This window comes from Brachyistius frenatus, unplaced genomic scaffold (genome assembly GCF_029030835.1).
Source record: "Brachyistius frenatus isolate BFR_SWC_R1_liver_20210118 unplaced genomic scaffold, ASM2903083v1 Contig_21, whole genome shotgun sequence".
NCBI lineage: Eukaryota > Metazoa > Chordata > Actinopteri > Embiotocidae > Brachyistius > Brachyistius frenatus.
This window is the reverse complement of record NW_027210620.1, coordinates 205,025-230,204: the sequence shown is the minus strand read 5'-3', so window position 1 is coordinate 230,204 and position 25,180 is coordinate 205,025. Positions and strand designations below refer to the sequence as shown.

General features: G+C 43.7%; 2 protein-coding genes across 2 annotated transcripts in view; one reads left to right on the top strand and one right to left on the bottom strand.

Annotated features, from left to right (window-relative positions):
- lmbr1 (limb development membrane protein 1) overlaps positions 1 to 8,367 on the top strand; it is a 34,394-nt gene extending 26,027 nt beyond the window's left edge. The window contains exons 13-17 of the mRNA XM_069696285.1: positions 477 to 550; positions 811 to 901; positions 1,583 to 1,649; positions 4,608 to 4,769; positions 5,341 to 8,367. Coding sequence (XP_069552386.1) covers positions 477 to 550; positions 811 to 901; positions 1,583 to 1,649; positions 4,608 to 4,769; positions 5,341 to 5,426 — 480 coding nt within the window. The 3' untranslated portion in view covers positions 5,427 to 8,367. The remainder of the gene's footprint in view (positions 1 to 476; positions 551 to 810; positions 902 to 1,582; positions 1,650 to 4,607; positions 4,770 to 5,340) is intronic.
- Positions 8,368 to 9,150: 783 nt separating this feature from the next.
- rnf32 (ring finger protein 32) lies at positions 9,151 to 24,891 on the bottom strand. Its single transcript, XM_069696669.1, has 9 exons — positions 24,882 to 24,891; positions 24,722 to 24,771; positions 23,582 to 23,593; positions 16,145 to 16,391; positions 15,889 to 16,031; positions 14,341 to 14,498; positions 13,677 to 13,785; positions 10,290 to 10,457; positions 9,151 to 9,461 (listed from the first exon to the last, which is right to left on the bottom strand). Exons 1-9 carry the CDS (start codon positions 24,889 to 24,891, stop codon positions 9,231 to 9,233), a joined length of 1,128 nt encoding a protein of 375 aa, XP_069552770.1. The 3' UTR covers positions 9,151 to 9,230.
- Positions 24,892 to 25,180: the final 289 nt, after the last annotated feature.

The window sequence follows — 25,180 nt, the reverse complement described above, 5'->3', positions numbered from 1 at the left end:
CCTCAGGGGTTGGGTTGGGGTGGGGTGGGAGGTGGAGGGGCGAGGGGGGGGGGGGTTGGCGGTGCACGCATTTACTGAAGTATTTATTTAGTTGTTTTTATGTTTTTGGCGTGCTTTCAGCCTGTACACTCTTCTTACCGTAAGCAATGTGCTGTTTTTGTTTGAACACCTGTTCACATATTGTATGATCGACAGTGATTTGCAAAGAGCCTCTTTCATCTTGTTCCATTCATTACTCAGCCGATTTGATTCGGTCTTCCTCAAGTGGGAAAATTCTTCGTGCGGCGCGCACTCACTTTGCAGGATTTCTGTAATTGCATGTTTGTGTGCAACTGCACACAGCACCTAGTGTTGTTGTTGTTGTTGTTTCCTTTTTTTTTTTTTTTTTTTTTTTTTTTTGGTGATGTGTTTATATAAGATTGATGTGTGATGACGTTTAACGATCCAGTCTCCCTGCTTGTATCTCTGTCTCGCAGGACCGAGGCATTGGGAACACCCCTTTGTCCCCGTTTGGCGTGGCTCAGGCGGTGCTGGAGATCATCCTCATGTTGTATCCTTTCAGTGACCTCCCCTTTGTCTGTGGCCGGAGTGACATGCTCCATGGCCAAGAGCAACATTGTCAAGGCAGCTTTGTTTACCCAGGACATAGTTCGGCCGAACACCTTCCGGAAACCCATGTCGTGCAGTTTTGTCACCTCTTATCGTAGCTGAAAAGGTGCAACCTCGGGAACACGTAAAAAGACGACTCCGCGAAGCTGCTTTTCTACCGGCAGCAAAGTGTTTTTGGTCCTTGATTGATTTGCTGACCAGCTACTTGATGGTGTCTTCTGTCGTTGGCTTCTACAGCCTGCGAGTCTTTGAGGGACTCACTCCCAGTAAGGATGACACAACCATGACAACGGTAAGGATGGGACGGAGGGACAGGGAGTGGGGTGAAGTGGGGGCAAGGGTGCTGAAATTGCTCCTGAGGTTCTGATCTGTTTAGCCCCCCCCCCCCCCCTCCTCACCATGCGTTTCATCTATTTCCTCATGTTTTTTTTTTTGTTTTCTCCCATCGCTCCCGCCTTCCTCTCTCCTCTGAACTCCTACTGCTCACTAATGTTTTCCTCGGGCCCCCTCAATGGTTTTAGTTGATCTGTCCAATATTTGTTTGTGGGTTGCGTAAACACGGGCAAAGTGCAAACTCCTTTCTTGTACATCAGAGGGAGAATGGGCTTTTTTTTTTGGGGGGGGGGGTTGCGGGGGTGAAGGATGTGTGCTCTGTTCAGCCCACAGTGGCACCTATTCACTTGGTAATGAGTTTGGGAGTGGTGAGGCTTGTTAACTAGCCATGACGCTTCAGTGAAAGGACTTGAAAGGACAATAGAGGGAACCTGGTAATGAGCAACTTCAGAGGTACTAATTGTATAATATGTGGAACCAATTTAACATGAAGTGGTTCCTGCATATGTGTGGGCACATCATGGCTCAAACTGTTGGTGCTATGAGATATTTTTTAATTTTTTTTTGTCATGGTCTTGTCTCTACGTTGATTTGAGAAGTCTGAAATCTGAAGTTTGACTATTTGTTTGTTTTCTCGCAGATCATTGGTTGCTGCGTTTCCATCCTGGTCCTGAGTTCAGCCCTGCCAGTGATGTCCAGAACTCTGGGTGAGCATCTCGTTTTGTGTGCACGTTTTGAATGCCTGTGTTCGACAAGAGTGTGGGCATATTTAGTTCATAGTTCACACTGAGCCTTTGTGTACGGATTAAACGTTACAGTAATAGTTTGAGATGGATGAGAAGATGGATACCACTCAAGCTGCAGACGGTTACCTTATGTTGGCATAACGACTTGAAATTGCGCAAAACGGCAAGCTTTACTCTTTCTGAAGGTAACAGAAATCCACCTCTTAAGATCATCGTTTTTATTTACCCTTGATTTAACCAGGAAAGCCTCATTGAGATTTAAAATAAATCTCTTTTTCAAGAGCGTCCTGGCCAGATTTTAAATCTGAACAAACACCAGATACAACTGTCCTGGCCAAGAAATAACCCTGCACGTAGCCTCATGCAAAAAAAACCAACAAAAAAACTAAACATTTTTGTGTAAATATAAGAAACAAGATATAACACGTTCATTAGTGAGTTTTACAGGAGCTGTTGTGTCCATTCTGTTACTTTTGGATAGATTGAGTTGCGGACGTCATAACGATCTCGCCCCCAAACAACCAGAAAGAGCCACCGCCCCTCCCCCGCAGCCATTTTCAGCACCGCCGCCATCACCAGGCGATGGGAGTTGAATTCTCCTATAGTTTCCCATAGTGACGTTCGAAAGGAGTGAAGGGAGAAAGGGTAAAAATGACAGGAGCAGCACCAGTACAATGGCACTAATAAACATGCAGAGTGCAGAGCACAGCTGTTTAAATAGCACTGCTCTCTCTCTCTCTGTGTGTGTGTGTGTGTGTGTGTGTGTGTGTGTGTGTGTGTGTGTGTGTGTGTGTGTGTGTGTGTGTGTGTGTGTGTGTGTGTGTGTGTGTGTGTGTGTGTGTGAGACCCACAGAGTGGGAGAATGGGCCAGAGCGAGCATACAGTGACTCACTGGGAGCTTTACAAAATATCAACAGGTTCTGCTTTGTGGGACTGAATAGATGAAAAGGAATAAAATGCATGAGACAGAGTTGAAGAGAAAAGGCCTCCCAGCAGAAGATGAAAAAAAGACATGCGGAGAGTTGAGTGTGACAAAGTGAGATGTTAAGAGACGAGAAAGGGTTTTGTGCGTTGATGTGAGGTGTTTTTTTTGTGCGCGCCAGTGGGGGGGGGGGGGGAACGTGCGCTGCAGAAGAGAACGGGGAACAAACACACACGTAAACGTGTGTTTGTTTAATAGCGGAGGTGCAGAGAGTCCGTCTCTGAGTGCAGGTTCGGAGAAGGAAAGTGAAGAAAATCAGCTGCTGAGCAATCAGTTATGAGTATATATATATATATATATATATATTTATGATTTTGAGATTTGTTAGCAGAAATAAGTAGCCTCACAACAACAATAATCTCCCATATGACCCCGATAAATCAGACGTATGCGTCGTACAAATAATTGGGAATAATGCATTGAACGTTAGAACATAAATAACACATATTTTCTGTTTGCTGTTCCGGGTTTGTAAACTAAAGTTGAACATGTTCAGATCCGGCATAAATAACTTGAAAAACGAAGCCTGTTACCGGAATGCACAGTGTACAACAGTGGCACTACTTCTCCACTCGTGTGCCATTAAACCACAGCAGAAGAAGTGGGCGTATTGGGATGACATCATAAAAAAACAACAACAACAAAAAAAGTCTAACCTCAAACGGAGGAAAACAAAGTGGAAATGGTGACGGGCACGTGACGTTCCTGTTAGTTTACTCGGTTCATACAGGTAAATGGAAACGATTCTAACAATTAAGCAAAACGATTGCGGTCGTCTCAATTGATTTCGATCTCAGGTGATTATGTAATATTGTGACAGGCCTACGCGGACGTATAATCAGCAGCATGTTAAAGTCTACGACTGGACTCCGGGCATTTCAAAAGGCAGACCATCTTTTTTTTCTTTTTACCACCAATTACATTTTCTCAAATTACCAAACCAGGATCAAAACCTTTGGCATTAGAAATGAATTTAGCCCGACCACAGCGGTCGGCTGTATCGACTGGGGTCTCTGTCATCTTTCTCCCCGCGTCTTCGCAGGCAATTTTGTTAAAGGTCCTTGATGCTTGCCAAACTGCTTACTGCGGCTGTAAATACAATCTCCGCAGACACTGAATCGATTGCCCGATCTAATTGACGACAGAGGTTGTGAAGACGTTACCGGACAAGCAGGATGTCCGGCGACCGGGGCCTCCTCAGCCTGACACGTCCCCGATATGGCTTCCGCATGCCGACGATGGGACCGATAACGTGTTGCATCCTTGATGACGTGAAACGGAACGGTGCACGCGAGGTTATCGGACGCTTAATTATCTCCCCGCATTGCTTTGCTATTGGGTGGTACCGGCTCCAGTGCGGTGACGTGTGGATTAGCGGGCCAGAACGGAGACGCGGGGAAACAATAGGCTGCCGATGGCTTGCCAAGCAGCTTGTGATCGGCTGGGACAGATGGTTTGAAATTGGTCTGTCAGCGTGGCGCTAAGAGGAGCCTGCAGGAGGAATCTGCGGCTTTTTTTTTTTTTTTTTTAATCTTTGTGTGAAGGGGAGATGGAAGTCCACCTGCACGCCACCTCTGCTGCTGCTATACTTAGCCCCCCCCCCCCCTCCGATCCTTTTGTATTCCGCAGGGAACCGCGCTCACAGTACTGCTAACGCGCGAGGCACCGTCAAGCGATGAACGTAAGCATAAACTCTACCGTGCTGTGGATCAAGAGGACGTTTTGCATAAGCCCGAGTGGATTTAACTCTGGCTCTATCAAAAGGAGATGCGCAAACGCGGTCATGTTTCAGTGACGTCAGACGTAATCGTGAATCTATGGAAGACCTGGGAGCTCAATAAATAGTCAAATAGAAGAATCTTGATGTTTGAAGAATTAATAATGTGAAGTTGATGTCTAACCCGGTTATTTCGTTGCGTCTCCCGTGTCCTTCGCAGGTATCACCAGGTTTGATCTGTTGGGAGACTTTGGCAGATTTAATTGGCTGGGGAACTTTTACATCGTCGTTTCATACAACTTGCTGTTTGCGGTCGTGACGACACTTTGTCTTGTGAGAAAATTCACCTCAGCAGTGCGGGAAGAGCTCCTAAAGGCCCTCGGTAAATATATCTATGGCTTATTCACATATCAAATGTTTTCCTAACCAACACCTTTCAATACGCTGCAGCGTAGTGTTTCCAGAGTTACGCTCCTGTTCTTTCATGGCCTGCACTGTCTGATCATTGCTACCGCCTTGGATACGTTGGATCCCATATAGAATATAAAGCGATTTATCTGCTATCAAGTTTTGCCTTCTCAATTTCATCCTAATTTTTTTTTTTTTTTTTTAATCCACAAAGGATTTGTATGAAATATTGACAACTCCAACCTACTCTGTGGCTCTGGAGAAGGATAGTGTTTATTTCTCTCAGACAGCACGACCTGGAGTGACAAAACGGGAGAAATTGCAGTGAGATCCAAGGTGCTGCGGAACTGACATGTGACAGAGGATGGGGCGAGTCTCAAAGGCTTGTGGTGACAGGCCCTGGATGTTTGATACACAGGGTGGGATGGGGTTGGAAAACGTCAGACAGAGGCACTGAGGGGGGAAAAGGGACATCAATACTTCTGTCTAAGTGAAAGTCTGAGGCTTTTTAATGAGATTTTTCTGCCTTATCTCCCACTGCCCAGGTCTGGATAAATTGCAACTGTCAAACAGCCCCACAGACCCTGAATCTGGGAAGCTCTCGGCCAACGGGCATCAGAAAACTCTGTGAAAGGGACGATAGAGCGACACGCGCACACGCAAACGCACACACACACACACACACACACACACACACACACACACACACACACACACACACACACGTTAGCACAGCCAAAGGGAGATTTCGACAGTACTGCCTGACTGCCGAAAGGTGAAAAGGATTGGAAAGAACTTAATAAACCCGGGCAGTGTCTGATGGATGCTGCAAATGGAGGCTGAGAGCAATTTAGCTTCGTGACATTCCATCCTCTGCGTCTCGGATGGAAGCTGGGACGGAGCCAGGGCTGAGACTGAGGAGTGAAATAGACTGGCATCACTGCAGTGACCTTGATGTTGACCTCAACCACGACTGTGACTTCAAACCACCCATCTCTTGCTTCGGGGGCATTCTTCCCTACTAAACCCCCCCCCCCCCCTCCCTACACACACACACACACACACACACACACACACACACACACACACACACACACCCCCCAGCATCGCTTATCTGGTATTCGTCTCCAACCTTCACACCGCCGCACCCGACTAAAGCAGGAGGGTAAAGCGGAGGTAACGAAGCACCTACTGCTCGGTTTCTCTGTTTCACCCGCCTCTGTACTCGGTAACCATAATTCTTTTTTGTAATTTTTGTTGTTGTTGTTGTTGTTGTTGTATAATGTCAGTACGTGTAATCTGTCGGCGATACAAGGCGCAGTCGCAGTTATTGGTCTTTAATCGTTGGTGTTTGATTGTTACGTGAACCGATTCAGGCGCGATAAGGTGTCAATTTGTCATTTTTGATTTAAGCTCAAAATGTGAAAAACAACAAAATGTGGCTTTGTGAAGCATTAAAATAAGTCACCTATTCCCTCGCATCACAGCCAGTACATGAAGCTGCACGGCATCCATACAGTTCACATGATACGCATTGTCACCGTCATCATTAATGATAGGCCTAAGATTTTAGCACCCCCCCCGCCCCCTCTCCCCCACCCGATCTCATTTGTCTTTTTAATCTGGCTTTACTAAAGTGCGCTTTAACTTTATTGATGATGTCATTAGTTTGTACGAAGTAGGCTAAGAACTTTTTTTAGGTGCTCTAGATTTGACTCGAGCTACTCTGCAAATGGGAAACGATATGGGAGTTTTATTCACTTCAGTTCCAGTGAGCCGAATGCTTTAGTGCATTTCAAGCTAATGCTGAAGTTCTAGTTCCTAAGATTTTATTATGCACAGTGAGAAAATGTTTTGCTTCCCCCCCCCCCCCCCCCCCCCAAAAAAAGACAGGGCACAGGGAATTGTCCCATTTATTTGTAAATGTTGTATTTACATGTACATATTCTATTGTGTTTCATACCTCTTTTGCATTATTTCAATGTAAATATTGGGCTCTCGCTGAGCCCACTGAGGGTGTGACTCACTGAGCATTCTGTATTTCGTTGTACATATTCTCTTTCTCTTCTCTCTCTTTTTTTTAAATAAACACCTAGATCTAATGCAAACATGTAACGATCTTCACACGCAGAATGCACGAGTGGCAACCATCCAGCTTCGTCGCCGGGAGAAAGACTTCGGTGACTCGGGCGCCTTTTACATGTCGTCGTATTGCTGCATAATCTTCTGAACTGTAATGCTCTTTGTCTCCAGAACCACCTTAAATGCCTTACACGACGAGCGTCTGGCAGGCTTCACGTTAAGGTTGTTTCTTGTTCTGTGGCAGTTTGTTTATGTCCGTGTGCATTACACCGTGAGTCTCGGCAGTTCCACTGTGATCCCCCCGTACGCCACCGAGGTTCTAGTCTAAAGCCGGCTGGATGTATCACCTTTTTTTTTTTTTTTTTTTTTTTTTCCGGTTGTTGTTGTTGTTGTTGTTGTTGTTGCCATGAATGTTGTCACGGCGGCTCCATTTTCCGGCTCATTCATTACCCGTGAAACTTGAGCACTCGTTAGGATAGAGTCGAGCGATCCGATGATGTTTTTTTTATTTTTTTTTTTATGGTGTTATAGATGTCGTGTTTTCATGGTAACTGAAGGGAGGAAGATGAAGAACGGAAAATTGAATTTACATATGCATCGTTGAAACGTATGAAACATTTCTTTCTCGGGACGGGGGATATGTTTTACATCTAAACTGTCTGCAGTTGGATGTTGCGTCGTTTCAAAAAGACTGGATTTACACAACATTGACAACCCTCGATCGGTAAAACTCACACCGACGCCAACTTCTCAAATCCGGACCCTTTGAATGTTTCGTCAAGGGTGAGCGATGCGTGTAATGGCTCCCACCATCTCAAATCCGAAGCCGGGTGAAGGACGTGACTTTAAAAGATTCGGGTTCAACCGAATTCTAAACTGGCGGAATCGTTTGGTCGATGTTTGATGTCGCGCGTCATTTCATGTGTTTCATGTGTTTCATGTGCAGCTATTTCATTGACAGTAAAACCGCGCTGATCATTGGATACTGTGAAAAATGAATGTAGTTTGATGAATTAGAAGAAGTATAAATGACTTAAATCTCTTCATCGGGAGGAACTACAGTTCAAATTGGTTCAGTGTTGAGTGTTTACAGGTACAGCGTGTAATGGTTGTGCTTGTAGCCACTCGGCTACAGGCCCGCAGTGTAACTGGACTCTGCGGTACGCCCCGAATAAAACATCGCAATCATTCTCCGGGCGGTCGCTGCTGAGGTGAGAACTGACGGACATTTTCTATTCAAGCAGTCTTCCTCTTGTTGCCTTCACAGTACATCTCTGCGTTGTGCGGGTGTTTCAAAAAGTGGAGAGTTGGCCTGTACTGGAAGTGAAGAAGCTTTTTATTTCTGTCCGTACGTCAGTCGATCTCTGCATGTCATTTTTGGTACAATGTTTTGTGAATGTATTTTTTTTTTACGATTTCTTAGTTTGCAAAACGTGCGTTTCGTTATCTTTTGTTGTTTGTGTGTTTGCAAATAAAAGAAAAAGCTTCAACGTCTTGTCATTTATCGTGGCGGCATTCGGGACATCGCTGGCGGCTGACTCGTAAATTAAAATACTTCGGAAGTTTGGAAAAAAAAAAAAAAAAAAATGCAACCTACACACTTTCTTGTAAAGAGTTCAATCAGAAGGGGCATCGTGGTTGGCGGACGGTTAGGCTGCGGAGCAAATAACTTCGACGTCCACCTTTTCAGCGCGTCAAACCCCAAACCTTCTCTCCCCCCACATTTTCTGTCAGTATCTGCACCACCTCTATCAAATGAAGGCAAAATGCCAACACAAACCTTCAGAAAGAGTACCATTAAGAAGAGTGATACCATATTTATGCTCTTAAGTAAGGAGCTGGAGCCAGGATGTGATTAGCTTTGCTTAGCGTAAAGACAGGAAGCAGGGGCACCAAATAGTGTGGCTCTGTCCAAAAGAAAGAAAAAAAACCCCACTTATCAGCTCTCGTAAAGCTCACTAAAATGTAACATCTCATTTGGTTAATCCATAAATAAACAATGTAAAGATGACAGCTTGTGGTTTAATGGGGAGTTGCATGCTGTAATTATGTCTTGTCAAGCAAGGAAGTCGGTGTGACTGGCTGCTGTTTGGCAAATAATGCTAAATTCTTTTTTAAGTACAGATTAAACATGAGAGATACGATGTGTTCAGTGAGATTTAGAGGTGTTTTTTAAAAAAAATTTTTTATTCAGATTCACTCTTCTTGAGAACCGGGCTCGCAGTTTCCTTTTTGCTTGCCGTCTTCATGCTAAGCTAAACTAATTGCGTCAGCTCGTCTGCGAAATCTGCGAGTAGGTGAACTATTGCTGCGACTATCGCCGCGCGGGATGGTCCAAAAGTGCTCTACCTGGTCAGATGAGTTTTTTGTGGTAGGCGGACCTGCACAGCGGGCAGCCGGGTCTGCCGTCGGCCGCGAACCCCTCGAAGGCCTCCAAACAGAGCTGGTGGAAGAGGTGGGAGCAGGACAGGAGCACGGCGCGTCGGCGCCGTTGTCGGTCCGACGCGTCGGATTCTGTCGAGAGGCCGGGGTCGCGCAGCGCGGTCAGGCAAATGGGGCAGTCCCACGCGCCTCTCTGGACGACCTGTGTGAGTTCGAGGCAAACGCAGTTAGTTCTTGGACTGACTTTGCGCGTGAATCCGACTGTCCCTGATGAGCGGGCAGCGCCGGTGACTTCCCCCGCGGCTTTCCGAGACAAATCTGTTGGCACCACCTGACAGGTTTGATCAGGCACCGGGAGACGACGTGTTTTTTTTTTATCAGTGATCCTTATAAAAACAGAGCCCCACCAATGATTAACCAAAGACAGCTTCCTGTATCTAGGGGCCAACATGCCCCGCTGTTAAATGTTTCATAACGAGCTGCAGTCCGCTTTCTAGAGTTTGCACCCGTGAAAAAGGTGCAAGGTAGGTGTTGAAAGCACATTCACTGTTTGATACTTCGTGTCAAGGCTGAGCCCCTCCTGCCTTGTGCTCAACCTTTTCACACCAGATAAAGAAAGGAGGAGAAGAAAAAAAAAAAAGACATCTTCTTTGCACACACCCCACCCCCTCTATGGAAAATGGTACTGACTGCAATGAAAGCCAACAATGAAGCCTTATAGAACAGCAAATCTTAATGTCTTTTCAGTTCCTCCGCAGCGGTCCAGGCGATGAAAAGCCTCCCGTGCATTATCGCACTGATTTTTTTTGTTTGTTTTTTGTAAACACAGAGGATTACTAGCCTCGTCACTCACATTCATTTGGTGAAGTGAATGATCACCTCTGGAGAGATATGTGCTTTCTGTATAGCAGCTGTGATGCAAGCATTAACATGTCGGGGGAAAAGGCTGCACGACGAAATCACACTGGGATTTCGTATTTTTACGGGGGCCTTGTTTTAACGACGCAGCAGAGTGGATCTTGTTCCTGACCTGGCTCTTTATTCGGTCCCAGTCGTTCTCCCGAGGTTCGGAGGCGCTCTTTCTCTCCAGCTGCTGGAACACTCGTCTGCTTGATGACAGCGAGCGGTCGATATCACTCAGAAAAGCCTCCGTGTCGGTGTGACAGTATCGGACAAAGCTGTCATTCAACTCCTGCAACTAATTAGAAAAACCATTTTAGCGGCACAAAGGATGCGAACGTTTCATTCAGATACACAATAGAGTCGTGTTGTCGGCGACGGCTAATTGTGTGTGTGTATTGTAACGGCTGAGGCACGCTGACAGGGTGCAGTTGTTAAACAGCCAGATCAATACAGTCACGTCTCCCACTAACACGGAGAATTAATGGAAACCGGTAAAAAAACAGGAAGATGGTGCTGGGAAACATGGAAACACACACATCACTGACACTTTTTTTTTTCTCCTGCTTCGTACACACTCTCACGAACACGTTCTCTCCTCTGTCTTGTGCACAGGGTTTCAGCAGATCGTCGGCAGAGCCGATGGAAATGTCGTGAAATGCCTTAAGTTCTCTCCTCCTGCTCTGCATGTGATTTACAGCGGTATTTCTGGACCCATTTACCCAGCAGACGTACACTCGGGCAAGTGACGAGGCGTCTCACCTGGACACAACTTACAGCTCACGGGGGTATTTCGATGTTTCCAGGCAGGGCTGTAGCTCCCATTAAAGTCATTTCCTCTGGGGATATGGGCATTTTAGCACCCCGGTGAGAGTTTACATTGCACATGGTGGGTATTTTCGAGACTGATTGCAGTGTTTCAGACGTCCTGTGTTTAGATTTAACTACTTCTAGAGCAATACATGAAAGATTCTGTATTTCCCCCGAGAATGTTGTCAATGGTAGTACAGGAAAGGCTTTGAAACAGAATTTAATTGAGCAATTGAAGTAGAATAGAGCCAAATACTGCACACGGACTTTATTTTTGTTGTTTGGGCAGTTATTATTATTGTTATTAAGGGGACATGGACGTTGATTTAAAATAACGCGTCTCAGTTCTACGGCGCGCCACATCAACTATGGCATTCTGAAAGTGACCATTTTTAAACAATTACTCTGGTGTCTCTTTACCCAGAAATCATCTGTCTTCTCCCATTTAGAGCAGCTGTTGCTAGGCAACGATTAGTCCAAACAAAACTAAAAATATTCAGTTTACTATAACATCAGACAGCCAGACTGTCAATCAACTAATCGTTCAAGCTGTGTTGCACTACATCTCGGAAAAGTAATAATTATTAGTAATTACATTAACCTGTCAGCACCTGCTCGCGCACATGTACTTGTCTTCTCTATGACGCACGCGCGTGCGCGCGCGCGCGCACACACACACACACACACACACACACACACACACACACACACACACACACACACACACACACACACACACACACACACACACTCACTCTCTCTCTCCATCCCTCAGCCTGTCACAGTGACATCAGAATGGTTTTACAGCTCAGCTTTTATCACTAATTAAACAACTGGTAACCATTCGGATGAAGAGTTTTATGTGCCTGGCTGACTTTTCGACAGTAAAGGCAAACAGTGCAGCCTCTGGTGAACTTTGCCTTGCTCCGCAGAAGGTGCGGATGAGAGACGACGCAGAAGGGGGAACTCGAGGTGGACGCAGAGGCGTTATCTCACGGTAATCCATCTCGATGTCGGTACTGTCTCCCTTAATGTGTTGACTCAGGGTCGGACCTCCGAAACGGAGCAAAAATTGAAAGCTGGGCATCGGGTTAAGCTGATAAGACTTCTGAAACTGACCCGATATGTAGGTGTTGTTTTTTTTTCCTCTCCTAGGGAACACCTGTGGCTTCATGGTACAAAGATGCTTTATTGCCTTCTGCTATCATGAGCAAAAACTGAAAGAAAAGGTCTCTCCGTCTCATACAGGTCCCGGCGTAGCACTAACACGCCCGTTTGCATTACAGTCAGCTAAGCAAATAAGTCTTCCTCTTGAAAATCAAGTCAATCAGACCTGTCAGCGCTGTGTTGCGCAGCTCTTGAAGATCATCCTCGGTGCGACAAAAGATATGAGACAATCTCATGACCACCCACAACCACTGAATCACGCAACTTGAATGTAAAGCGGCTGACGGAGACGATGACTCCGTCCCGAGAATGTGCAACCTGGACGCGGCCTAATGTGTTAGAACAGAGTTAATTGGCTCAGTAAATGCTGTGTCTTTGTTTACGTGGCATATGAAGGCCCGGTTTATAGGCGAGATGATGGAGACCGACGGGGGGGGATGGGTAGGACCCCCTGACCCTTGCATACGTTGTAAGTGGTGCCCTCAAACATTTGTCACTTTTGCTTAATCAGCCTCTTTGAAGCGCAGGAGCACTCTGCGTGATTACAACACGCCGCGCACACAAATAAACAGCGCACGGTCTTCGCTGGAAACACATGTGGTGGAGCTATCATAGGGAGGGGTCCCCGGATGAGTTTACAAACAAACGCCTCCGCGCCCCTAAAAAACAGATAAAGAGGAATGGTGACCAGTGTAGTCTTTGGTCATTCAGTTGGGGGAAGTTCACTAGGTGGCAATGTTCCCTTTTCCTGAGCCCAACCATGCAGGCAACGCAGCCTCAGAGCCAAACCACCCCATCCACCGGCTGCTTATGAGACCAGTGGTCAACATTACTTCATATTTCCTCCTCCAAGTCTGGTCGTCGCAGCATTTATAGCTTTAAAAAAAAAAAAAAAAGGAATCGGGTCCTGACATGACAACTTGAACCAAGTATCCAAACACCGCCGCTAACTTGTTCACCTCTTCACCCTCTTCCATCGTACTCAGTCACAGGACTACACACAGACAGACAGACAGACAGACACACACACACGCACACACGCACACGCGCACACACCAGACACGAATAGATGGATGAAGGAACACCAGACCCAAACATGCACAGGAGACATGGTGCTATTGTGTTGACCCTGGAATGTCCAGACTGTTTGACTAAAACACAAAACTCTCTCCGCATTAGTGGACAAACAGTGTATGATTCACAAAGCATCAAAGGGGCTCGAGAGGGTATGAGCAGGTGAAGGTGTGTGTGTGCGTGCGTGCGTGCGTGTGTGTGTGTGTGTGTGTGTGTGTGTAGGTTAGCACCGGGGTCAGTGAGTCCCTGAGACTCACGTCTCAACCCTCATGATGTGATGTTCGTCTCAGCCGTGATTTGACCAACTAAACAGTCGAAGAATGTCAGCGTAGGGGGAAAAAAAAAAAAAAGAAAGAAAAGGACGAGACTTGAGGAGAACCTTTGACCTGCGGTGTGATCTTGTGTATGTTTGTGTGTTTCAATAGACTCATGATGTGTTCACTGCAGCGTTAAAGACCAAACTCACCCTCGCTTCCAAGAACTTGCGTCTCAGCTTTTTGTCTTCCGGGCCGATGGTTTTCTTGATATTTCGGTACCATTTTCGAGCGACGTAGCCTCGCCAGTATGTTTGAATCCTACACGCACAGAAAATACACAATTAAAACAAATAAACAACAATCAGATAATATACTGGGACATGCACGCTCAACGATGTTACAAAAATGCAGTAAAAAAAAGTACAAGATTTACTAATTTCTGAGTAAAGAACATATCTGCTCCTCCCCGTTTAGCTTAGTTGTTCTTTGTGAAACCTAAAGCAAACTATAGTAGATTGGTAAATGTTGCTCAACTGATATGAATCATATAATAAATGAGACCTTCATTCTTACATTTTACAATGTAGAGTTCCATTGTAAAATGTGCTAAATAAATAAAATTGAGTTCCTTTTTTCTGCGATTTAAAAAAAAAAAAGTACCTGTAAACTACATTTGTTACGGTGTTCATGATATGACCTGGTTTTGTTCTATGTGCCGAAATGAAGCTAATGTGCTGATAAAAATAAAATGCACGTAAATATATCTGCGTACACACATGTAATGTCTTGTCTATTTATTTGTGGAAACAGTAAAAGATGTTTTTAAATGTATTAAAAAAAAAAAAAAAAAAAAAAAGTTTCTGGTTTCTGTACCTGGTGGCACACCGATGTCTGAAAAGACGAGCTGCATCGTGGATCACACGTGTTTCGTACTGCTCCCTTCTGCACATCGGGCAGCACTTCCTCCCAGAAAACCTCGCGAAGGCCTGCAGACATGCTCTGTGGAAGATGTGAGAGCAGGACAGCAGCACCTACCCCCCAAAAAACACAAACAAACAAACAAACAAACAAACGTAATAAATCAAGCAGCAGCATCTAAACCGAGTTTCTTTGAGTTTAGATTTAATAGTTTCACTGACTATATGGGTGGCTGTGTCTCCTGACATATTGGTTTTCAGGATTTTTTTTTTAAGTGCTTAGGAAAGCTCGAGTACAGTACACAGGCTGTGCACATATAGTGTGTGTATGTGAGGTTTAAGCCATGCTAAATCTGTGTGTATCCACGCACATATGTGAATGTCTGTATCTGCCTTTCAGTGTTATTTGCCGAGAGGATAGAAGGAGTCAGCATGACCCCCAGTGGGCCAACTGCGACCTGGACTATAGCCTCCCCTCTACCTGTGAGAGGGACTCTTATCATCTGAAAGGAGACAGCCGAAGCTGTGGGGCTTGACACACAAACCCGTTTACTCAGATCTCCAGAGGGCAAGGGGGAGGCATATTGATTTTTCATTGTTTTTGGCCTGACCAACACACTCCATCACCAGTGAAAGGGCCCCCTGCAGTGCACAATTTGCAGGAGCTCGACAAGCCATTAGACCACAGAGAAATTTCACATCGCTCCATGCTTTGAGGCAACGGTTTATAGCACGATGTACAATAAAGAAATAAAATACAGCCTTAATGGAAAGTTGAGAACTTTTTTTTAAATTTGAATTCCAGCCTTTTACAAACAATTTATGGTTAGTATTAAAAAAAAAAAAAAAAAAAAGAGCTTGACAGAGAAGCAAAGACTCCAGTCCACACAACTGATTCAGAACAACTGCTGCTGTAAGCACTTTTAACTGTCATATTAACGCTTGAATGCAACACAAGATTGTAGCACAATTGCATTGTTACAATATGAAGGCTTGCAGGAAAATGCCAAATCAACAAAGATTCCCTCTTGTCACTTTCCCTTGTTAGCAGGCTCTAATTAACTTTTTACTTTTTTTTTCCTGAGTCAAACTAATATTTACACGTGCGTCTATGGCAACTGTGCTTTGTGAGGCCGCCTATTCTAGTCCCGCATTCTTGAGGAGATTGGCATCTTAAAAGGGGATCGGAAAGGTGTAAAAGACTGAATGACCCCCTCACAGTAACACACTGATTGCTACATCATCACGTCACAGTTGAGTTCCAAGGCAGTATGGGTAAATTTGTACAGTTGTCTACACAGATTAGAACATACAGGAACTGCAGGGGGGAAAGGAGGGGGTGGTGGTGGTGGTGGTAGGTGGGAAGGGAGGGGGGGGGCGCTTTGAGTTTGAGGTTTCCCTGAGGACAGACACATAACACTGAAAACATGTGGAAAAAAAAAAGAAAAAAAAAAAAAGAGCTCTCTTACAGAGAATTAACAGTAGCTACTGTGTTGGGGAATACCTGAGGCCGAAGGCGAAACTCCTCCCTGCATATTGCACAGGGCTGAGCCGATTCCTCCCGCTGAACAGACCTCGCCTTGACCCGAGTCCATTCATCCTCTGTCAGTCTCTCTCCAGGTGATGCCACCAAACCCAACTTCTGAGCTTAAAGAAATACGAAATGTATAAGTTAGTGGTTATAAACCAAGGAACAAAGTCACCCCCCCCCCCCAAAAAACAAAAAAAAACAACAAAAAAAAACCCGGTGCTTGTTCTACCTAATGTCAAGGGAGGTGGAGCAGGATCAAGCACATATTCTCTCTCTTCTTGTCCGTGTTGTCGTTGCAGATCCCTCTCCTCCTCCTCCTCCTCCTCCTCTCTCTCTCTCGTCCCGGGATGTCTGCATGCATTTCTGGTGCGGGGCAGCAGAGGGTCAGAAAGCGGCTGCAGCAAGCTTCTCGTTATGTGGTCTTGAAAGGCTACTGAGGCCAGCACCAAGCTGTTGCTCGGTTTAGACTTCAAGTTCTGTAAAAAAAATAAAAATAATGTTCACCACAGCAGTTATGTCAAACGATGCACGAGGCATAACTAAAGTTATAACTTGGGCAAAGCAGAAAATGTAGACGTATTTGTCTCAATCAGGATAAGTAATAAGCAATAAATAAAACTAAAACGCAGTCTGAAGCACACCACTCCAAATAATAGCAAAATGCACGAATAAATTACTGTATGGCCAAATGGAAAATGCTTTAATTGCCAGATATAATTCACTAATGCAGCAATTAGCGTGTCAAAGTCATTACTTTTGAAAAGAGACACAAAGAGCACAGTCTGTCTTCCGAAAAAAAGACGGTAAGTCTGACCTCATTTTGCCGAGAAATGGAATAATATATCGCTTATTTTTTAATTATTTTTTTTTACTGGAAATAAAATCTCGTGGAGCTCAAGGTGACAACAGGTGTTTGCTGACTATGTAATTAAAAGCTAGCAGGTGCAAAACAGACAACGAGGCGGCTGGATTTTGCCCGACTAACAACACTGCTTTCGTGTCTAAAATGACTAAACTCAAAGTCTAAAAGATGTAACGTACAACGCTCGGTATTCAAATTAGCGCATGTTCTTTGTATGAACAGAATAACAGCGGCGTGTAGAGGAGCTCAAATCCAAACCTTCCGCATTGCCGTCCCATCAACGGTGTTTGACCGGTTACCAGGTTACCAGTTCCCCCGCCCACCGCGTCACCACAACCGAGCCTCACCGCCGCCTCTGATTGGCCAAGCTGAGACCTCCACGTCTCCCTTGGCTGATTAGAACACCGTGAAATTGATCGTGTGGTGTATTTGATTTCTTTTATTTTTTTTTATTATTTTTTTTTTTAAATAATTATACAATAGTGCAATACATTGATTCTCTCAAGTGACTGTGAAGTCATTCAGTGATTTAAGCCATTTGAATTATTTAATGTTATTCATTTTCACAATATTTAAATAGCAGCGGTATGTAACTAAGTGCATTTAATCAAGAGCTGCATTGTAGACTAACTTACTGCAATTGGTTTCGTGTGATAAAATGGGAGGGAGGGTGCTCCATCTTTGTCTTAAGCCATAAAATTGCATACAATGTCAATCATTTCACTTGTTTGGTCTGTAGTTGACTTTTTCCATTTTATGCTATAGTGTATACCTCTGCCTCACTATATTTCAGAGACAAATATTGACATTTATATTCCACTGACTCCACTGGCATGCATTTAGTTGTCAGCAATAGGTGCAGATGCATAAATTAGACTGTAAATATATTTATAAGACATCATGGATTGTTATAGATTAAACTACCAAACAGTATAAAATATATTTGTTCACCTTCTTGACCAGGTACAACACAAAATTGCCACAAATGTATTAAATTCTTCTGGAAAAGTAATCAAATGATATTTAAAAAAACAGATGGGACCTTTCTGTTGCATAATAAAAACATGTATTTATGATTTATCTTTTGCTGATTTACTGTAGGCGAGACATAACAATTTGAATGGCATATTTCCACACTATCTTACAGCTGTGTTTATCACTCTGGATCCTTACTCCACCATGGCAGATACCTTCACAGTTGCTGAGCTTTCTGTGTCAATTGACTTCTATCAGCCTGCAAAAAGTCAATTTTGCTCTTTGAAAACTGCGTTTCAATCTCACTAATGATTATTTTATTGTCAGGGAGTTGTCAGTGATTAGCTGGAACCTGACCAGAGGAGGTTAGTCTATGTGTCTAGGTGACTCACCGAGCTGTCGTCAGAGCAGGCACTGAACAAAGCTAAGCTGCTCATACCTGTGCTGTGAGCTAAGGGATCCTTCCCAGGTCACCCTCACATGGAAAACCATACACACAAGCACGCAGTACAAACCGTCTCTTTTTGTGAGCCTGATGAAAAGTTTGCTTTATTTCTCACATACAGGGCGGGGGCGAGTGACTTTTAAAATGCTTTGCAGCCTTGATTGACTTTGATGTGCTCAGTCAGAATCGGTGCAAACAGATGGCCGGGGAGAAGGCTAACGGTGAGGCCTGTCAATCCGAGGAGTCCTCTAAGAAAACAAAGTGAAGACCTGGGACTGGGAGAGGAGGAAACCCCTGAGCTTCTCAAGAGGCTGCCACATTCTTGAGATTAGGGCAAGAAAAACGTAAACCACTGCTGTTAATGCCCCGGACAAAGGCATGGAACAATTTATTAGTTAAGAATTCAAGCTCAGAGCTCAATCAAAGGCCTGTCGTTCACAATGCCAGACTTGGAGCTTTGGTTTGTTGTTTTAAGTAAATAATCATGCTTAAAAGATATGGCAAAGATGGGGCTCAAGTCCCCCATAAAGCCTGCATTCTTCTAACTGTCATCAGAATGGATTTTAGAACGCGCTTTTATTTTCAACAGGGACACTGTTTGTCTTTTTCTTTATGAATACCATTTTAAAGAGCTTTTTATTTAACTTTCTTCCCCCTGCACCTCTTTACCTGATCTGTGGTATTTTCTGAAAAGACAACTCACCTTGACGTGCAAAGAGCTGATGACTTAAGAAAAAGGTTTAAAAAAAAAAGGAAAAAAAAAGAAGAAGTTGTGTGGGGGACTACTTTGCAAATTTACACCGACAACAGGTTGAAAAGCAAAATAATCTGTAAGCTCTTCATGCAAGCGAAATCCCGTGATTCATCTTAGGCACCTGTAGAGAGTATCACGTGAAACTATCATGCTAATTCATGCTTGAGCAAATAAGCATCTATTCATGTGAGTAAATGCACAGCATTTTCAGAATATTGATTCAGTTCATACCCATAAAACTGGTCTGTGTCCATACATCACACACTGTGATATATTGCATTGTTGTCAAATGAGTAATTGCTGTGAGATATAGATGAGAGAGGGCAGCCCATAATGGTTAATTAACAATTATGTCAGCCAGTGAGATGACCAGGAGACCAATCACTTTGATAGGAGACAGTGGAGGGGGACAGAAATCAAATTATTTTATGACTTGACCCATAATGCTTCCCTAACATGACTTTAATCACTCCGTGGTGTATAGGAGTCCCCCATGGCTCTCTGCGAGTGAACCAGGCAGGAGAGGAGGACGGACAGGCTTTACTATTTGCTGTTATCTCCTGCGTCATTGCTGAGTAAGTAAGCTATAAAAGAACACAGCCATCATTACAGCCGTTTGGTTGCTTTTCAGAGAGATGGAGCTCCTAATGATTAGACATGTCCTTAAATGAAATACAAATCACCCCAAGGCTTTTGGTTTTACTTCATTTACTAAGTGCTACATTACCTCATACTTTGGACCTAACAATGGATTTCCTATAAATCTCTGGGTAGTTGAAATGATGAAGGGGCTCACATATCACGAAATGTGCTAGTGCTTATTAGCACTTGAGAAGTTATTGATCGGGGATTTTGATTAATGTGTGCTGAGGGGTATGGTGGCATTCAGAGGCCCGTGGAGGCCCCCCTGTGCAACTGGCTGGGACTTCTCTCAATTACCTCCAGTTTGTGCTGACTGCCAGCCTGAGCTCTGGCAGGACGACAGCCACTGCAGCGCCCCGATGCCAGGAATAAAAGGAAACTCGCCCTCTATTTCCCGATTCTTCTCCATTATTAAGACAGAAACATATTGAACGCAGGAGGGATGATTATAGAGGGTTACCTTAATGAACAAAGTTTACTCTGCGGATCAGAACCACAGTGTCGATAATTAGCAGTTTACAGTAATGGGATTGGCAAATTTAAGATAAAACAAAAGCAATACTTTTTGGAAACAATGGAGCCAAGATTTCAGACATGGGGTAGACTAACACAAGCTTCCCATTTCTAACTGGAAACCACTGATTTTATGACTGCAATGACAAGTTATTAGCAGTATCTACCTCGTTTATTAAGGTATCTCAGGTAAAGTAAGACGGTAGCCAAAAAATAATTGATTTGTTTATATTTTTCATTATCTTTACTGGGTTTTTTTGTGTTTTTTGTCCCCGAGGCCTATAAAAATGAAAAAAGGTTTATATATTCAGGGATTAAAAAACAAAAAGGTTAGAAATGTCCATATTAATCGGTCACAAAAGAACCGAATTTCAGTTTAGGTTACTTTTGGCAGACTTGAACAAGCAGAGATGATTTCAGTGTAATGCACTGCAGCGGGAACCAGTAATTTCTGGCATGGTTGTGCGGCCATCTTTCTCCATAATGGACAATAATTGAGCAGAATCCATCACTATGGCTAGAAATAGACCATCATAATGGTCATAAATTGTGCCCTGTGAAGGCAGTGAAAATCCTGCTGTGTGTGAGAGGCATTGCAACTTCCGTACGTTCCCTTTTATCCTTAGATTTTTGACTCCATGCTGATTACATACAATGCACATCCAGGCGAGTCAAATCATACGTTTCAAGCTCAGAGTGCAGTCAATTGACCTTTGTGGAGTGTTAGAGGCCCATTGTATTCCAGTGTTTCTGCAAAAGGAAACCATTCTTGATTGAAAACTTGACATAAAATGTGTCTGATGTAATATCCAGATCTATTAGTAGTAGATAAAAAGGTTTTGATGATATTCCTGTGTACACCTTAGACTGAAAACACTGTGGGAAGAAATCTGAGACATATTCATCAACCTTCTCAAAGAGGAACTACTGTGAGTGTAATTAACTTATTTCTTCTTTTTTTTGGTTTTTTTTTTTTGAAGGAGGATCTGAAATAAATAAGCAGGGCTGCTGGAGACTTTGCTCCAAACTCCACCATAAATCAGCAGCAGCAGCTTTTTCATCCGATTGAGCTGGTGCACAGAGCCTGAAGTTTGACTGCGCTGTGGGGAATGTGTTTGTGGTGAGTCTCATAAATGCCAAGTTCTTTGGGCAATAACAATAAATATCACAACCACTCTCTAGATGTACCACATAATTGGAGACTTTCCCCGTCTGCACAGGACCCCGCTGTCTCCTCTTCCTACCCTATATGTACAACATAGGAATCCATATTTAGGTGACGAGGGGTAGGAACATGGTGGAAAGAGACATATTTAGCCCGTCAATATATACAAAAAAAAGACTTTAACCATTCAACTAAAACACATTATTTAGTGCTCAACTTTAAAGAACCTACTGCTCATTTAAATTTGTATATTTTTGGGGTTTTCATGCAGCTATTAAATATATATATTTTTAGGGATGGTCTTGTTTGCCAAATTACACCTTGTATCCCAAACAACAGTCAGTGGGCTCTGAGTATGTGCTGCATTCACAATGGTAAACTGAAAAAGAAGAAGATTTCAATGCGCATGACAATGTGCTTGATTTTTAAGTGTGCTATCATTTCACAATACATAATGGAAACAAAGTGCAGCGCTGAGCTGAAAAACAGAAACAGTGGAGACAAAGCTCCAGAGACATTTCAGGCAACAATAAGTCAAGGATAACTGAAACTTTCCTAAAGTAGTAGTTTGATTTAATCTGTTGGTTTGAAGTATTTTGCACAGCCCTATCAATAATTAGTCTAACATAATATAGTTGATAGATTTATTGTATGCCTGTAAAAACAGTGTTCTGTGAATAGATATATACTGCCGATAGTCTTTATTGTCACAAGGATAAAAAAATTTTTTTTTTTTTTTTTTTTACAGTCTACATGTGTTGACAGACAGATGCGTCTGTTTATGGATAATCCAATGACTGAGATGAAGGCCCATTTGTATTTAGGGCTGCTATGGCCAGTGGAATGAATTCACCTCTTATTCTTTCTGTAGTTCACCCTGTATGAAATTGGCAGAGAATATGAGCCTGGGAGAAGCAGGTAAATTATAACACTGGACCCTCATTGGTTAAGCCAAAGCATTTCAAGGGGTGTGAGATGTTCAAGATAGAAAAAGACAAAACTTACAAGTGTGAGACTGATCTCTTCCAGTGAATCTCTAAAACAGATACATATTAAACACTGTTCACTGAACATCCTTACTTTTGCTTCATGTCCCCAAAACATTTGTAATCATCGAGGCATCCTGAGAGGTTTGGATGCTTAAATGATATCGCATCAATTAAAGCCCCATGGACCTTTGTCTGTCGTCATTCCACTTCTTTCTCTCCCCTTATTTCCTGATGACGCTCGACTTAGAGCGCACACATCCCAGGAAAAATAAAACAACACCACAACACGTCATTTAGTTATTCATCATGTCTCATTCCCAGCGGTGTGTTCAGTATTAAACCACTAGTTCCTCCAGCAAATCAACTCCTAACAATCTAATTGTCAAAAACAAAGCTAACCATTAAAAAAAAACATCAAGTTTCTGCAACCAAAATGACACAAGTTCCTTTTCCATTCAGAGGGCATCTCATTCACCATCACTCACCTACTTCAAAGCATGTTGAGATTCTGCCAAACAAGTGGTCTCTTGGTTTCTTGTTGTAATTTTAGGGCGCGATGAAAGATAAAGTAGCAACAATTATTTGCATGATAGCAAGTGTGCCAAGGTGCAGCCACAGATGTTTTTGTTTCTATTATCTGTCTGATCAGGTGTAGTCCTTCTAACATCACATGAATGTTTGTTTATAAACCTCAGCATTAAGGGCACCTTTTGAAAGAGAAAATCAAATAACTCAACAGTAACAACATACAGTAAAATAACCTAAAATAACGTATCGTCTATTTACTTATAGTCAAGATTATAATGAGAAGTTACAGTTTGTGTTATTTCCTGCGGCACAGAATGAATTTGTAGATCTTGAAGTAGTTAATGTGATGTTTGACTGTCACCACTTAACTGCATTTCCCATGGTGCTTTCAGGTGTCTACAGGAGACTTTGAAGGACAGCTTGTAAACTGGTGTGGAATGACGAAGTTGGCTATTGGAACTAAATAAATCATGGAAACAAAACTAATTCCGACTGTTCCGCTCTACATTGTATGCCAAAACAAAGTTGTCTCTCAGCGACAGAATCAGTTATTCCACATGGATGTGATTTATGCTGCCGTTAATTTACGGAAACTCCTCCGGACGGGACCGATCCCGAAATGTTCCCCTGACCCGTAGCGCCAGCTAACATTTCTGCATGAATTGCATCGATTCGCTCACATGCGAGGGGACACAACTGGAGGATCCAGTGGGAGAAGTGACAAGCTACTGGCTGTTTGCCGGCTCAGTCTCCACTGCCAAAGTAAACAGGTGAGCTTCTCGTCTTTTCACACCTCTGCCTGCTCCTGACAGAGAATCGCATGGAACAGAATCAAGAAGAAACACATCGGACAATACGGACAATAGTTTGGCCTACTTTCGGGTAGCAAAGGTGTTTTGTAAGCCCGCATTACCTCAAACTAGCTATTTCAGATATGTGATTTTGCTTGGAATAAAGGAAAAAAGGACACTAAGGTTTCAGCAGATTGTATCGGCTGCAAGGTTCTTCTTTAACGGTAAAAAGTAAGAATGTATATCGCTGACAGAGAGCTGGAAGATCAAGGCTAGTACGGCGCAGTGCTGACTTGTTTACATTCCTCCATGATGTCCCACTCAGCATATCTCATCTGACACCACAAATCAATTTTAGGTGAGATGAAGTGGAGAAGAACTTATGAAATTCAAACAATTCTCTGAGGTATATTCCAATTCGCTTAAGCTTTTGATCCGGTCAATAGCTCCACTTCAGTCACGGCCAGACGGCTTTTTGTTTTGTTTTGTTTTGTTTAACATTTGTCACATACTTGTGCTGAAAAACAGACCGCCACAGCTGCCTGCTGGGAACCCAAGATGTCATACAAGCAGCACAATACCTGGCCATCAGAAACTGACAACCTTTGAACTGTCAGTGCTGCAAATGACTGAATCCACCGAGGCCAAACAAGACGTGTCACGCTAAACAAACTGGCGTGTAAGCAGACATTTCAGGTCATGCAACATGGGAACCACAGACAACCTCTTCATCAAGACACTCTCTGACCATACAGAGATTTACTCGCACTCACCTACTGTACACGTACACACACGCACACACACACACACACACACACACACGCCCTACAGAGTACACTCATGTCTTACCCACGCAGCAGTGACTTCAAAAGGAACAAGGAGATAAAACAAAATGAATTGCAGACACATCAAGCCTCCCATGCCCTTTAAAGCTTAATTATACCTGTTGGGGTGATGAGAGACACATCACAGAACCTAGTGATTAATAAACAAACGGCGCATCCCATAAAGCGTCTGACAAGTCCCTGCTCATCGCTCCTCATACTCACAGTCTGGGTTCAGGTGGAGCGCACATATCAAAGTGTATCAAACAGGAATGAAGTTGGCCCAACCTTGGCCACGGCTTAACCCCCCGTCCTCACCTTCCTCCCCGTCCTCCTCTCCCGCTCGTCTTTTTCCTCCACCTGTCTGTCTGAGGGACCGATGAGAGCATCACCCAGACACGTGCTTCAGAGCACCAGCCTCAACCTGAGCTTTCATCTTTCATTGCCGGGCCCAGATCACTCGACTGGGGCTTTGTACCCGCCGACATGGTAAGTGTCGCATTTGCCGAGGTTTTGTAAACAGACACACCTTTAGTGAGAGATGATGTGAATGAGATGAAGTTACCGACTGCTGGAGCTCTGCGGCTGTGGCTGAGGGAAGGGGCCGAGGGGATATTAAATTGCCTCGTCTTGAAAAGGATACGTGTCGAGTGAGATTCAAAGTTGCGGCGAGCACAGTGAGTACTTGCATGGTGGAGGCAAAAGTCAGGAAAACACCAGTAATAAGACTACTATCAGTGAAGAGTTGTTAAACCCGGTTCAGACCGAAGAATAGTT

Bases quoted from the DNA above. Each gene is read 5' to 3' on its own strand.
- rnf32 (XM_069696669.1), bottom strand. The intron at 16,032-16,144 runs GTAGAACAAGCA...TATTTCTTTAAG, and splicing joins TCCACCTCCCTTGACATTAG to CTCAGAAGTTGGGTTTGGTG. The intron at 9,462-10,289 runs GTCAGGAACAAG...GAACTCACACAG, and splicing joins GGGACCGAATAAAGAGCCAG to GTCGTCCAGAGAGGCGCGTG.